This window comes from Astatotilapia calliptera, chromosome 11 (assembly GCF_900246225.1).
Source record: "Astatotilapia calliptera chromosome 11, fAstCal1.2, whole genome shotgun sequence".
NCBI lineage: Eukaryota > Metazoa > Chordata > Actinopteri > Cichliformes > Cichlidae > Astatotilapia > Astatotilapia calliptera.
In genome coordinates, this window is record NC_039312.1 from 6,227,706 (window position 1) to 6,244,149 (window position 16,444).

The following is a 16,444-nucleotide window of genomic DNA, read 5'->3' on the forward strand; positions in this document are numbered from 1 at the left end:
GACTAGCCAGCCCAGTTTGTGCCATGTTGATCTGACATGGCCTAATTTTAAAATGGGGAGAGAAAAAAAAAAAAAAAAGTGCTTCAGGAGCCATGTTTTTAAAATCTTCTGTCACAATAAAGTTGCTCGGCATCGCTCCGAAAATCTGTTACCAATAAAAGCAATAATGCATCACCCATCTTCACCTCGAACTACATACTAAACTTTAATGTTGCCAAGCAACTATGCTCTTATCTTCCACCTACATATTATGGGATGTGCAGGAAACTGCTTTTCCTGCCAGTGTGACTATAAAAAGAATGAATGTTAAAGCATCAGTTGTTCTGAGCACTTATGTTGATTGTAGGTTAATGGCTGTGGTTTCCCACAACAGCAGTTCTGTTCAGTATAGTACGCCTATTTCATAGCATATACTCAAAACCTCTTCAATGCAATGGAAGCTGCAAACACCCTCTTAAACACAAAGTCTGTAACATAACTCATCAAATCCATTCATTCAGGAAACCCAAACTTAAAGTTTTAATCTTTCTGAGACAAACCAAGGCTTTCATTCATTTACAGTATTCAACCGATTCTTTTACAGATTATTGATTTAACTAAGTAAAACAAAAGGTAAAGATGTATCTCAGAGTATACGATACTCCACTAAAAAGTCAATTAGTTGCTTGTTGTGATGCCATGCAAGTCAATAAATCTTCAGTCAAGGCACACAGATTCCATCAAATCACTGAACAAATGAAACATCAAACAATTTACTGAACTCTTGGCATTAACTTGCATAGACTAAAACAGACCTCAGACCTCTATGTTGATCTTAGCAAAGCGGTAGTGCAAGGAGGTGGGGTTCCGAAGCAGCAGCTTTCCTTTGTGTTCGCAGGTCTGATTGAGGAGTGTATTAAGGAGCCCAGCAACGCTCACAAATCCAAGAGCCTCCCCGCAGCCTGCAGACATGGAGAAGTCACCCTGAGTGACCCAACCCACGGTCACCCGGGAGCAGTGAGAGGCAACACTGGGCAGAGGATCCGGCCACAGCCCTAGGACGAGGTCTGAGGAAGACTCAGAGAAGGATTTAGGGTCTTTGGATGCGTTGGTGTCTAAGTCAGAAGCAAAGATGAGGTCTGCCTTCTTGCCATCAGGCTTATCAGGAGTTACAGAGGGTGTTGCAGCCTTCTTAGGGTCCTTTTTTCTGCGTTTAATTCTGCCTTTAAAGTGGTCTCTGTGTGGTGGCTCCTGAGGACCGCCAGTTCCTTGTCGATTTCCTAGCGCCTTTAGGTCATCTGGAGTTGGCACGCATAACATGGCATGGTACTCCGGTTTGCCCTTTGACGGCAGCGACACATGCACCCACACCAGACTCATCGCATGTGCTGACAGGAACGACGTCACAGCTTCACAGCTGATAGGCGGTAGCTCGCCAACACGGCATGGCCTCTGACCTTTGGATGTTGTGGGTCTGCACCAAGCAGAAAGCAGCTTCAAAGCCTTTCTGTTCCTAGGAAGCAAAAAAGAAATTTGTTTAAAAAGCCCCATTTAAATCAGGTGATTAATACTAAAAGGAAAAGTAGCATTTTCATTGGCCCCATTAGCCATCCTCATAGACCAAATTTTGTTGGAGAACATTTTTAATGCCTAATGTTGAAAACAAAAAGGGAGCCAATGGACGGTGAAAATCAATCCAATTTTTTTCCCATAAAGTCAGTCATTACTCAAAGCTTATGTGATGGTTTTATGAGGATAGATGCTACTTTTCCCCTCCACTAATCACAGTGATGTATTGCAGCAATTTAAGGCTGGATGTACTTTGGGTATTCTCATCGGGGACATTATGATGAAAGGGGGGTAAGACTGGAGAAGCAGCATGCATCAAAGCTGTCAAAAGCAGCGATTGTGTCTCTTAATAAAAAATACAAAGAGGAGGAAAGAGATGATTGGAGTCCACGGCCTCCCAAAAACACAGCACATTAATCTCAAGGGACTCTAAAAAGTCTGCTGCATTAATATTTCTAAAAGTGCGATTTAGACGTGTGTGATAAAGGCACTTTGGGAGCACCAGTGCGTGTATGTTAGTGTACACGTCAGTACTGATAAAAGTTTATCTTCACTCTAAGAAAAGAACACCACAAACGTTTAAAACATGTACCTCAGTACAGTGAATCGGCTCGGAGGTTTTGTTATGCTGATCGCCTGTTGTGATGTCCTCTCCTCGGTCACAGCGTCAGCCTGCGTTGTGGTTCGTGTCTGGGTGCCTCCTTCCCGCACGATGATCTCCCACTCCTCTGCCAGCTGTTGCCAAGGGCAACAGAAAGGAGCCACACAGCCATGCTTAATGTAATTGGTCCTCTTGGCGGGTGGATGCCTACGGAGAGGTCAAAAGGGCAAACCTTGTCAAACCATTGGGCAACCTTGCCAATTTATGCAAGACATCACAAGTGTCGAGCAGTGGATAGAAGGGGACAAGCGACTTTATTAGCATCTCATCTGCATGGCGACAGAGATCCGCATTATGAAAATTAACTGGGTCACATCTTTGGAGTGCTTCCTCTTATCAAAACCTCTAATCTACTGCTGATCTCACCACTCAGGCTGTAGATTATGAATATTATTACCCCCGTTTATGACTTTACACTAAAAACAGAACACGGCGAAGAGTTTTTAGTTCCAATAAAGTCTCATTATCACCTCAGCTAATGTTTATGTAACTAAAAATATTTTACCATCACATTTGAAAGATTGCTTTTAACGTTGCCAGCAGTTAATTAAAACAAATTGGAGAAACATATCCAACATGTATAAACGACTTTGAGATTCTGGGCAAGTTCTTAAGATTCTGTTTTCTGTCTGCAGGCTGACATAGTAGTTAGACGCCAGAATAATATTACAAGATACACAAAAGCTTTGGCAGGACAAAACGTCCCCACTGAAAACGGACCTCACCATGTTTGATAAAAATTAATCACACACTGCATTAATATTTTTCTTCCTTCCCTACTCAGTATCCAGCTGACCTTTTAAACTTGTTCAGCAGCTCGGCCTCCTGCTCCTCCTGAAAACGCATGCCTGCGGGGCAGTCTGGATAATCACGGGGAAAGTGAGGCGCTGCTTTGTTTTGAGAGTGTTTCAGACTCATATTGAGTCCACCTATGCGAACTCCTCTGTACACCTGCAGGAGGGAGAAACGACACAGAAGAGATGGATTTTTAGCCGACTTCAGAGGTAAAGCAAATCTGAGGGCTTCAGTCAATTCAACTTTATTTATATAGCACAACAGTCACCTCAAGATGCTTCATTTTGTAAGGTAAAGGCCCTACAGTATTATAGCATATCTTACCAACATCACTCTACATTTTCAATAAAATGAGGAAGCAAATATAAAGTGAAAGCCTGAGAATCTCTGATATCACCATCTGGCTTATTTGCAACCAGTCTAGGTGATCAAGCCTTAAGCAGTTGGGTAGTAGGTTATCAGATGAAGGTGGTGTTATCGACATGTCAAGTGTGCTTCCTTTCATGCAGTTTAGGTTATTTGGGGGGGTTAAACCAAGAAAAAGATACATTGTTACATTTTTCATCTGCAAACCAACAGACAAACAAGAAAAAGAAGAAGTGACCATTATTAAATGTTTCTGCTTCTAATGTGCACATGTATGTTCTGTGGAGTCAGGATTCAAGGAAAAACAACTGATTATTAACTCTCAGAGCTTACAGTCCACAACAACTTGATGGCAAACAAGTAAAGTGGAAATATAGTTACCAAGTGACCCTTTATTGTATTTTTTTTTTTTTTTAACAGGCTAATTATAAGATCATTTCTTGAACAGCTGACAAGCAGATGTATTTTTCTATTCTATAGTTTTTTGATTTTATCATACACAAAGGGGGAAATGGTCATTTGAACTCCTGCAGAAACTGTAAGTTAGTTTAATTACAAAGAAATTAACAGCCTTTATTTTCATGGAGAGAGTTGGAACATGAACCAAAATCCAGAGGAAATAAATTACAAAAGTTATGCACCGTTTTACTGATTTACGAGTGAAATAGATGTGAAGTAAAACAGAACTTGCTTACTAGGTTTGCACTCATCTTTACAGCAGCTCTAAATGCTTTACATTTCTTGGCTGATTCTTGGTAACTCAAAGCATATGCTCCCTCCACAGACTTCATATTGAGGATTGAGAACTGGTTAGCTGTATCTTAATGAGCTTCTTTTTTAGCCACGTTTGGGTAATGGTCATGCTGGAAGACCCATCCTTTAGCCGTTTTCATCCATGATTTTTATGCCGGAATTCTGGATCAAATACCATTTCACTCAATGACATGTAAATCAATTTATAACATATGTAATGCATTTATTCTTGATTTTTGGTTGATCTCCCTCCATTAAAATTAAACTTCCATAAAAACTGCTAGTACCTAGAAGACAACTATGGTATCAATTTTAGATCCTATGTGGCCTTGTTGTCAAGTTACCACATTCACAAGATTGTCAGAAAACTTGACCTCTGAACTTGAGGTCAAGATGAGCCATATTCGAACTTGTCCAAGATTTTAATGGTATCAATTTATCGGATCCACACTGGCCACGGCGCAGGGTGATGACAAAATCCCATAAGTGTTTTTCAGCTGTGGAGGAACAGCAAAGAGAGCAAAGCTACAAATTCAGTATGGGATCAAATAATCATTCCCCCCACTGTATCTGCTTTTGCCCCACTCAGGGTTCATACACATTTTTCAGGGTCAAATTCAAGCACTTTGTAAGCACATTCAAGGTCAATTTTCAAGCTTTTCCAGCATATTACCAAAAAAGAAGAAAGCATGTTTCACTTTGCATCACCTCAGTAAGACCTTGTAAAAATTTAAACAAATCATCTTAGGTCGACTTAAATGTCTTTTGTCCCCCTCTTGTTAAAAGAGAAAAATGCAGCACACAAAAATAGTGAAAGAGGAAACGGTTGCCTTACATGCATATAGTGCACAAACTCAAAAATCACATTCCTCTTAAAAATTAAGATGTGCAAATGTGAACAAATCAACTTGTTAGAGATCTTCATCTTCACTGTAAATAAACAACCCAGAAAACAAGAAAACTGCACCAAACACCACAAACACCAACAAATTAATGTCTTCTCATCAGATATTGAAGCTTCTTTCCTGTGTGACATAAAAAAAATAGGAGACAGATGTTTGTTTGTTTTTTTGTTCTTTTTAACTAGTTAAACACCCACGCCCAGAAAAATGGTAAATGGCCTGTATTTGTACAGCGCTTGACTTAGTCCCTAAGACCCCCAAAGCGCTTTACATGTTCAGTCATCCACCCATTCACACACACATTCACACACTGGTGATGGCAAGCTACATAGCTGTAGCTATAGCTACATAGCTGTAGCTATAGCTACATAGCTGTAGCTATAGCTACATAGCTGTAGCTATAGCTACATAGCTGTAGCTATAGCTACATAGCTGTAGCTACAGCTACATAGCTGTAGCTATAGCTACAGCCACCCTGGGGCGCACTGACAGAGGCGAGGCTGCCGGATACTGGCGCCACCGGGCCCTCTGACCACCACCAGTAGGCAACGGGTGAAGTGTCTTGCCCAAGGACACAACGGCCGAGACTGTCCAAGCCGGGGCTCGAATCAGCAACCTTCCGATTACAAGGCAAACTCCTAACTCTTGAGCCACGATCGCCCAGTGGGGACATTTCATTTTTGAGCAGGAAGCTCCCCCTTTTTGTTATACTCTTTAGATCAGGGGGCGGCTCTTTAGTCCTTATAGTGCGGCTCCGCGTGGTTTGGGAAAATAAATTAGTATTTAGCTGAAGTGTATTTTATTTATGTTAGTTCTTTTTTTTTTTTTTTTAACTTGTAGTTCTAAATTGGAAGATTATTGTGATTTTGCAATATACAAATAAAATTATATTTTGTTATTTTTTCATAGCTCAAAGTAAGCGTCACACTCGCGGAAGCCGGTGTACCCGGTGAAACGCCGTGCATTTATCGAGACTTTCAACCCCAGATAGGCCAATTATGGATCTTCGGCTCTTTGGGTCTTAAAGGTTGCTGACCCCTGCTTTAGATGAACAGAGTTTTTTAATTAAATACATATTCTTTAATAAATGTTCTCTTTTATAAAAAGTAGGATAATTTAAAATAACTTTTATTATAGCTCTATTGCATAGAAAAAAAAAACTGTCTTGTTTTCTGTTGTCTGTTATATAATATTAGGGATGTTTGTGACAATTAATTTCATAATCGGCTGGACTAACCAATAGTCCACAACTAGGAAACACTGAAATTTTAAGTTAAGTTTGAAAACAGTTTAAAAAACAGTTTTAAAAAAATACCCCATTCCAAAATGTCTTGTGACAATCTCATTGGCTTAGGGAGTGATGATTAGGGGTGGGTATCATTTAGGTTTTATCCGATACCGGTGCCAAACCGGTATTTTTGAAACGGTGCCGGTGCTTAAACGGTGCTCAAACCGGTGCTTAAAGAATGGAGAACACAAACTTTGTCCAAAAACCTCTCATGTTTAACTGTTTTCCACTTTTTCTTTGGTCATTTTAGCCTTTTTGGCCAGGGTGAAGGGAGTATCTGCCATCAAACAAGAAGACAGCCGTATGTAGCTATGATGATGTTTGCTAGTTCACCTTACATGCATTAACGTAATAACGTGGTTAGCCTACTCAACGTAAATTACACACGAACAACATTAAGCTACTCACGCAGAGAAGAACGGCTGCTGCTGCTACACTGGCAGGGCTAGGGGCCAGGACTCTACTCTTCGGGTTTTTGGGGGATGTTGCAAACTCCAGGTCTGATAACAGGCAACCCACGCGCAGTAGATGTGCACGGTGTGAGGTCTCGCAGCAAGCTATCAAATACGGCGCATTTCTGGGCTTTTAAAAAAAAACCGCTATGCGTCGCCAGGTGTTTCATCGGATTTGAGGTGTTACCTCCTTTGCACAGTATCACAGTATCAGCTTAAAGCACTTGTTGCAGGCTGCTGAGTTTGCATCTTTTGCTGTGAAGTACAGCCAGACTTTTGACCGCTTCGCCTTGGGCATTTTTAATCTGTAGCTCTGCTCTAAAAGAACGTACATACCTGGGCCCGCCTACTATCCTCGGAAACGTAAAATGATTGGCTAGAATCTAAAGTGTATGACATCTCAGGAAGAAAAAACACCGAAATAAAGCACCGAAATGTGCGCTGCTTTTCGGTCTGGTTACTACCGTTTATGACAGAACCGGACACCGGTACCCATCCCTAGTGATGATGTCATAGGGAGATCTTAAGAATCTTAGGTCCTTTGATGCGTTTCCTTATGTAGGGGTGAGAAACAGCAAGTTTTAGTTCGTTTTAGCAGCATCTGTGTTTGCAGCCTACAAACGTTCACCACAGAAACAAAGTCATCGTATTGAAACTCGAACATGTTTCCAAGAAAAAAACAAAACAAAACAACCAATTCAAAAAGATTACGCCGCCTCTCCTTCCTGGCGTGGCCGGCCAATTTCCCCAAATGGCGTGTCATCCTTCCAAAGGGCGTTAGAGGAGAGTAGGAAAGAAAACTACCTTCTCCAGAAAAAAATGCAACAAATTGAAGAAGAGAAACTTCAACTGGAGAACAAGTGTAGATGAATGGAAGCCCAAAATAAAGAGCTGGAAGACAGACAACAGCGCCAGCCGGACATAAAAATTATTAATGAGGGCTGGGGAATCAAGTTTGCTCAAACCCGAGAGCAGATTGTGCACCTCATTAAAGAAAACAGGCAAAAGAGTGCAGAACTAAAAAAAATGACCAACCAGCTCAAAGACAATAAAACGATGACTGATAAGATACAATGGGATCTCCAATACATGGAGCGAAGGAATCAGCTCCTCCAAAGACAGCTCCATGAAGCTGTGGAAGAAAAGAAAGAATTCCTCCAACAGAAGGAAGAGCATGACAAAAAGCAAAGAGACATGCAGCACAAACTGAAGAGCATGCAGGAAAAATACCGAATGCTGAAAGAAAGCCTGGATGAAACACTGCGCCAAAATAAAGACCTTCTTCAACAGAAAGAGCAACAGCAAGAAAGACTGAAAGAAGGAAAGCGTATCGTCCAAGACTTTGAGTCTAAAAATCTAAAACTGCAAGAGTTTTGTAATCAGCTGGAGGATAAAGCAACTAAAGTGGAAGAAGAAAAGGACAAACTGGAGAAACGCTGCTCACAGATGCAGCAAAGGATCGAGCAAAATGCGAGAAACAACTCAGAGCTCGTTAAGGTGATTTTGGTGGAATATAATAACTTGAAGCGTGAAAACACTCAAATGCAGGCACAAAAAGAACAACAAGACAAAATACATGAAGACCTGCAGCTCACCCTCCAAGAAATCCAGAAAAGAAACGAGCAGTTAGAAGACAAGCACAAAGAAGTGCAACAGAGAAATGCAGACATGCACAAGGACAAGCTGATACAGGAGGCAACATCCAAACAACTCCAAGACAAGCTTGAAGAACAACAAGCAACATTAGAAGAGGTGGAACAAAGATGTGAGAGACTTGAAAAGCAAAACACAGAAACAATTGATGAGTTGAGAAATCTCATCCTGGAGAAAAAAAGCGCTCGTGGAAAAGTGCCTGAAAAAAAAGAAAAAATGGTTCCACTTGTTCCGGAGGAGAGACGCTACTGCTTCCTCACCTGATGTAGCCTCGTCTTGCTCCACCTCTGTTAACCCCCCAACCAGTCCCAGCAGTTGACTGTCCACTCCTGGTTCCTGCCCGTTTAAAGGCAGTTTTTCCTCCCCACTGTCGCCAAGTGCTTGCTCAGAGGGGATTGTTGGGGTTTTCTCTCCTCTACCTTGTTTCTTCATTTACTTGCTTGTTTAACTTTTTTTTCAACTTATCTAAATAATAAACCATTTGAATTTATCCTTTGAGTATTTTTCATCTCATCTTTACAGAATTTTTCCAAAACACTTTCAAACATTCAGATCGGTCTTTTATTTTCTTCTTGAAACCTCCACTGTAACAAGAAATAAACCACACCACAGTGCACTGTGAAGCAAACTAAAACTCACTATATGAGTTCGCAGTACATCAACCCAACAACACAGTAAATAAGTAAACGTGGCAGCATTCGATTTAACCAAACCAAGTAGTGTGAAAGCACCCAAACCACTCCAAGGAAAAGTAAAAAAATACTCCAAAACGTATTACCAGTGGGATCCAGAAGGCCATCCCCCAGCCTTTGGGAAGCAACAGGTCCCATCCAGCACCCCACGAGCTCATCTCATGCCCAACCTGCTTGCCCGGCTGCTCAACAAGGAGAATGGGGACACGACCCTGCAGGGGAGTTGGGCTCAGCCTGGAGCCTGGCACCAGCACCTCACTCCTCATACGGTTCAGCTCCTGCAGGCGGTAACAGAAAGTGTAACAAGTAAGAGCCACATGTGCTCTTTCAGGAATGGAGAGGCTAACGCACGATACGACGACAATGCTAGTGGCGGGAGAATAAGCTACCTGCTCAGATATCTTGTTATCGGTGACATTGTCTCGCACAGACTGTTCCCAAATGAAACTCTGACAGCAAGGCTCTGGTACTCCCTCCAACATCAGCTTCCGCCTCTTCTCTTCGTCCACCTCTGGAAGAAACACACATACATGGCATACCCCTATATAACCAGCATCACTAATGTGAGGTGAGACAGAGTCCCTCGACCTCTGCTTTATGATCTAAAATTTTGATAAGCAGGTGATTTATCAATGATTTAATAAAAACAACAAAAAAAAAAAAACGTTGTTACATCTGCAGAGTTTTCATTTATGCAGCCAAAGTCATGTTTGCATCTCTCACACTGGGTTTGGCCTTAATAGAACTTGATTTGCCAAAATAATTCAAAACACAGAGCGTTAAAGTAATAACATATCACGCTGCAATGCAGCGCTCTGCTGGGAAACCTTGGGTCCTGGAATTTATGTGGATGTTACTTTAACATATACCACCCACATAAGCATCGGTGCAGACTAGCACACACCACCATGGCAACAGCAGGGCAGGTTGTTTTAATGTTGCAGCTGATTAGGGATGGCCACAGAGTGATCAATCATAATGTTATGCCCCTGTGGGTCCCATTTCACCACCGATTTACCAAAGAGAAGCAAAACACCCATCTAGTACAAGAAAATCTGTACTGTGTCTAGTCATCTGTATAGTCAATAAAGTCCAATATGAAGATTTAAACCTGACTTAGTTCAGATGCTAGACATCAAATATGCATTTTCTATACCGGTAATAACTCAGTACTCCTACTGTAAAGCAGGATGAGGCAAAGAAAAATAGTACTGAGCAATATTACCCAGATATCACAGCAAACCTGTTTGTCAGAGCTCCACCCACATGAACAATAAAAGGTTCCCAATTTACACTTATTACAGCCTCATGATGCTGCGAAGCCATTAAGGCTGAGGGAAAATATAAAGGCATAAATTTATTAGCCAAGCAGTTCTATTTTTAATTGTAGAATTTTCCTGTTTATTCATATGTTCACATATTTTTTGTTGCTTTTCCCTCACAGTCTGAAATATGCCTGATGATCAACTTCCTACTGAAATTTGATAAAAGAAAAACTAGAAGCTAACAGCTTGATATAAGACATTGAATATCAAGTATAATAATTATGTTAAGATAACAAAAGAGACTTTTATTCTATTTTTCCATTTATGCAATGAGAATGGATCATGAATATGGTACATCCGATTTAAATCACTAAAGGGCCCTTTTAAAAACAGACCTCTTTCAAGCATCTTCTCATAAGTCAGCTGTTGTCAGTCACTAAGGGTGTGTTTCGAGTACAGGGTTCTGCCAGGATTCGAACCTGGAACATCTGCATGGCGAAGCAGAGGCTCCCCGGAGCACAGAACCAGATGTGTACTCACTGAAACAACCTCAGGACCAGAAACAACAGACTGACTCTCTGCTATGTCAGATTTTGCGGCAGGAGAGAAGCAACAGTGTCGATATACTGTGAGATGTACAAGTACTCGACTTTAAAACCCCTTTCCCCTCCTCCACCGTCATATCTGGTATATCTGATTTTACCTTGTGCCTGCTTTACACAAGGCAAAGCTTTAACTCTCTTTCTTGGTAAAGTGAGCCTCGGGTCATCCACAGTCAGACCCAGCACCGTGCCTGAGGGGAGCTCGGCGGTCGAATAGATGCCTATGTGAACGACAGTCAGGGTGAGACAGAAAAGCCTGGACACACAATCAACTAGCAAAATAAGTAATCAGGGATTTTAAAAAGTAGAGGAAAAACAAACCTTTCAGGATGTTAAAGATATCAGCTTGTTGTTGATGCAGAGTCATCTTGGCCTCATCTGAGCAGTGCTGAGGCCACCAGAGGGAGCACGTCTGGGATTTCGGCACTTCCTTGTTTACAAAAAACAAATTTAAGCATGAAGTGTAAATTAAAAACGCCTTTTGGGAACAATTCAAGTTAATAACATAGTACAGTTCTTACATCACAGCCTGTAGCAGCTTCTAAAGTGTCTACCAACACCGAATGGGACTGTGGTCCAATCAGCCGATAGCGTACAATCTCCATTGTGAGATCGCTGCACGCACACACACAAAGAATAAAGTGAATGAAACAATCATCAACATCTACAGTAAAATCCAATCTCCTAAATAAACGTTCAATCAAACGCTTCGGTTTGTTCCTGAAATGACACAAACTTTATAACTATTCCATTTGAGCTGGACCTCCAGCTCACTGGGGTGGAGCGTAATCTTGTTCCATCACCCAGGATCTTCTTTGCAGGGGGTCCAGTGGCATCTTTACAGCTACGCTTTCTCTTGGTTCCAGGTACCGGCTTGGCCTCAGGTGTGTTTTCAGGCTCTGACTCTGCCTCCAAGGTGGGATTAACCTCTACTGGTGCAGCCGGAGGTAATACAGCCTCACAACACTGACACACAGTTTGTAATTCAGGCAGAAGATCCTGGAAGGAGGATACCGTATATGGAATTAACAGTCCTGCTGGAGTCATTTGTAAATGTAATAATATCAAGTAAAAATTCAAAAGGCCAACCATAAAAATAATTTACAACCAGCAGACCTCTAAAACCAGTCACACCTGCTTAAGAGTGGGATGAGCCCAGATCCACAGCTGCCTGTGCACTGAGCCCTGTGTGCGGGGTCTCCAGAGGAAGGTGACGGGCCCCAGGGGCTGTGAGGGGTACCGTCCAGCTCTGTACACCATGACACTGCCCTGTCTCCTTCCTGACAGACACAGTGCTGCAGCAAACGTAGGGCCTAGAAAAGAAAAGAAAAGAAAAGGCATATAACTACACTACTTAAACTAAATGTGTAAGCTAGCAAGAGTTGCTGATAAAAACCCGTCTGGTTCTTTTGCCATCAGAACTATTGTCTGAAGGCAAAGAGAGAAGCCCAACGGAAAACCTCAATTATTTCTTACCTGCTTCCTTGCTGGTCAGCTGTGAAAGAGCAGCTAGAAGCTTGTCTTCGTCCCCCTGCAGCTCTATGCAGCAGTAATAAGAGAGATCCTGAGCAGAGATAATGCAAAATGTAAGCTGATGTTCCAGACAGCGACATTACAGTACGTAAAAACAAATTATTCACAGAGTCTGTGTGAACAGCAGGTGGTTACCTGTAGGAGGCAGTGGCTGCTCATTGCTCTGTAGCAAGCCCGGTAGCATTTGTACGTGGGCCTGTCCCCGAGGCAGTAACCCCACTTTTTAACCATGTGGAAGCGCTTGGCGTGCCAAATGTGCGTTTCTAGCCAAATGTTCTTCCGCTGACGGCGATTGAACTCCAGCAGCAGGTTTCCGTGACGCCGCCGGGCCTTGCGGCTCTTGCTCTTTGCTTGCTCCTTCTTCTTTTTGGAGCCAGCCTGGAGGCCCTTCTCCCGCTGACAGAGGAAGGACAAGTGAGTGGACATGTCCCAGGTACTCAGAGTGGAGGACTTTGTATATAAAACAAGGGTATGGAGGTGTTTGTGAGACATTCAAGTGCTGAAAATAAAATACGTCCAGAAATTTACCATTCTGTTGGCCACCTCTCTCAGTCTGTGAGGAAGCCGCTTGGTGTTGTGGCTCATGGCTCGTCTCCTCATGTGTTTGGGCAGAGCTTCAAACACACGGCTGCTGCTTGTGGTCTTTCTGACAGCTTTCAACATGGCGCTCACCTCTGCAGCCCTGGCCCTTGCAAAAGCTCCAGCTGAGTGAGGAAGGTAAAGATGGAGATGGAAGTCATTCCCTGGACGGTCTCTGTTCATGAATACCTTTACAATTCATTTCTTTCATGACTGTCTATGCTCTGAATTAAACTTAATATGTAAAAAATGGGGATAGGTTAATTGGATAATCCAAATTGTCACTAGGTGTGAATGTGCGAGTAAATGTGAGTGTGAATGGTTGTCTGTCCCTGTGTGTTAGCCCTGCGACAGACTGGCGACCTGTCCAGGGTGTACCCCGCCTCTCGCCCTATGACAGCTGGGATAGGCTCCAGTGCCCCCCGCGACCCTGAAAAGGAGAAGCGGAAGCGAATGGATGGATGGATGGATGTAAAAAATGTTGAGATTTTACCAGTGACGTATTTGGGCATCTCCTTAGTGTAGCCACCACCATCTTTATGATGTCCACGGACCCATCCGCTCTGGTGGGGAGTTTTCTTCTGCCTTTCTGTAGAGGGGTGCACCTCCGAAAGACCACCTTTGAGAGGATCAGCATTTTTTCCTGTCGGGGTCAAACAAAAGTGAGAGTGAGTCAAGTGTGGTCTGCCTCTACAAATGCGTGAAAACTCGCCCAACTTAATAAGGCATCTAACATCTTTGTCCTCTTGTTTATTCTGTTTTCACATGAATCTCATCATAGAAACAACCTTAATAAGAAGGGATTCCTCCCTTGGAAAAAATATGTTCCCTATATTCACTGTATGAACAACACATGACAGAGGAAGATGAGGAACTAGAAAGACAAAAATTTGGAGGGCACTTAAAAAAAGTTTTAAAGAAAAAAAAAAAATCATAAGAACCAAGTGACAGACAGTCCATAGGGAAGACTCACAAAATCTTGAGATACTCCTACCAGAGGTGCAACAAAACAAAGCAACAGTAATAATTTTCTCGAAGGTCTCTTACACATGAAATAAATTCTTGCATAAAGTTATTAATGTCAATTGGAAAAAGCTATGTTAAACAGGAGGTGCTAGACCTGAACTCAGGTTATTTCACTATAAATGCTCTGATTTGTCCCAAATTAAGTGTGACCATGGACAAGGGGGTCCTCTAGATGCCCGAAATGCCCTCTAGATGTCCTTTGGACAGAGGCGGTGCCTTACGACACCAACTGTCTGCCATCCATAATCCAGTTTTGAGATCCCTTTCCAGACGCCCTAACGCCCACTCACATCCTTGGTCATCTGACCTCAGTAAGTCACATGACAGGGTGGGGCTAGTTTTCACAGTGGGTTCACCCAAAACCTTGGCTGATTGTGACCCACACCCGTTTTCACACCTTGGCTCATGTGATTACGTAAAGGATTAATAGGGGGTCCATGACCCTCTTGGGGGGGGGGGCACTCCCATAGGGCTTAAAATCTGGGACTCTCCACCATTTGACCCTAGAACTGAAAAAGCTTCTCAGATGAAACGTCTTCAAGAAACTTAAAGAAGTCCAGACGCTTTTCTTTCCAGGCTCCTTAGACTATGATGAGCTGGATGATTGAGAACCTTCACAGACAGATGCAGTCCTATAAATGCATACATGTACATAAGTACTCAAAGCCTTTGCTCAGGACTTTGTTGAAGCACCTTTGGCTGCAATTACAGCCTCAAGTCTTTTTGAGTTTAAGCTCTGCACACCTATTTTTGGGCAGTTTCTCTTATTCTTTTTTGCAGACCCCCAAGCTCCATCAGGCTGGATGGGGATCAGTTATGTTTGTTATCTTGGATGTGTGCTTAGGGTTGTTGTCCTGTTGGAAGATGAACCTTCATCCCAGTCTGAGGCCCAGAGCGCTCTGGAGCAGGTCAGCATAAAGGATGTCTCTGTACACTGCTGCACATGTACAAACATCCCCCAGCATGATGCTGCCACCACCATGCTCCACTGTCGGGATGGTACTGGCCAGGTGATGAGTGGTGAATTTACCACAGGTGGGCTCCAATCAGCTATGAAAACAGTCGATCAGTTGAAATAGGATGCACTTGAACTTGACTCTGTGTGTCATGGCAAAGGCTGTGAATACTCATCTACAAGTTATACCTTTGTTTTTAGTAGATTTGCAAGAATTTCAAGCAAGCTGTTTCACTTTGTCATTATCAGAGATGTCATGTACAATTTAGTCCATTTTGGAATAAGGCACAACTAACATGTTTTCATGAGTCTTCCATGACAACACATGGAACAAGTGACACACTGTGAATACTTTCTGGACGCACTGCATGGCAAGTAGCAGAAATATCAGATATGACATATATCCATTTACTTAGACAGGAAGAATGTTCTGTTGTGTTTGATATTTAATGTATAGCTATATCAGATACAGTCATGTATGACCTTATCTTTCAAGTATGTATGATACAGTCCAAGGAGAGCAAAACTGTTCAGTTCACCTTGGCTTTATTCTGCTTATGTGGTTCATATTATCTGCCGATTTAACTATTTTGGCAGTAAATTTTTATACAAGAATCCATTTCATACGTGGAAGAAAACACATGTGTGCTTTGTTCTGCATTACTGTAGGGGACTCGCTGGCCGTTCTTCCAGTTTAATATGTAATAGGCTACGTGAAATAACCAGGGAAGGCAAGAGTACCGGTGGCAGGGGCGTCTGCTCCATTCTGTGTGCTGCTCTCCACGTTAGATGAAGAAGATGGATACTGCACACTGGCGGGCTGATTTCTCATCTTCTTCTCCCGCATTTTGACTTTAGCCGCAGACATTTTCTGTAAGATACAATAAGACGCTTGAGACCTCGCTATGTGAGCACCTTCTAACCCAAACAGTTGAATGCTGAGCTAAAACGCAGGCTTGCTAGCAACGTTACCTGGCGTAAAGTTGGGGAGTTGTTTTAACTAACAAAACCAAAGCAAAAACATTTCTATACCAAACGTACAGAGGAATTACACTTCATAAGGTTACCTCAAGGTTCCCCAGTGTGATGTGTGTCAGAAACGCTGTTCCAGCTGCAGGGACCCTCTAGTTTTACGTTTAGCAACCATGTGAGGTTTCCTCACGCTGGTGCTGGTCTTGTTTGCTTCCGGATATGACGTGTTCAGGGGGCTTTGTAGAGTATTCGCGCGTCAACAAAAAAATCCAATAAAAACCAAGTTACGTTTTCGTAAGATTATGTGATATGTTGTCACTATTGTCTCTTACTTGAGTTTTAAAATGTCTGAAGTGACCAGTTTTGGAACTAAAATCTGTAAAGGCAAATGTGTTTGCGCAT

The 16,444-nt window shown here is 42.4% G+C and overlaps 1 protein-coding gene across 1 annotated transcript; it reads right to left on the reverse strand.

Moving 5' to 3' along the window:
* Positions 1–495: 495 nt before the first annotated feature.
* Positions 496–16,280, reverse strand: pop1 (POP1 homolog, ribonuclease P/MRP subunit). Its single transcript, XM_026184230.1, has 16 exons — positions 16,138–16,280; positions 15,812–15,941; positions 13,583–13,732; positions 13,039–13,214; positions 12,646–12,906; positions 12,454–12,541; positions 12,112–12,290; positions 11,714–11,976; positions 11,499–11,592; positions 11,299–11,407; positions 11,079–11,198; positions 9,500–9,621; positions 9,197–9,388; positions 3,006–3,160; positions 2,141–2,356; positions 496–1,492 (listed from the first exon to the last, which is right to left on the reverse strand). The coding sequence occupies exons 2-16, from the start codon at positions 15,936–15,938 to the stop codon at positions 796–798; spliced, it is 2,949 nt and encodes a 982-aa protein (XP_026040015.1). The 5' UTR covers positions 15,939–15,941; positions 16,138–16,280; the 3' UTR covers positions 496–795.
* Positions 16,281–16,444: the final 164 nt, after the last annotated feature.

Bases quoted from the DNA above. Each gene is read 5' to 3' on its own strand.
- pop1 (XM_026184230.1), bottom strand. From the start codon at position 15,938: ATGTCTGCGGCTAAAGTCAAAATGCGGGAGAAGAAGATGAGAAATCAG. The intron at 12,542-12,645 runs GTAACCACCTGC...ATCTCTGCTCAG, and splicing joins GCAGCCACTGCCTCCTACAG to GATCTCTCTTATTACTGCTG. The intron at 2,357-3,005 runs GTCAGCTGGATA...ACCTCTCCGTAG, and splicing joins CTGCTGAACAAGTTTAAAAG to GCATCCACCCGCCAAGAGGA.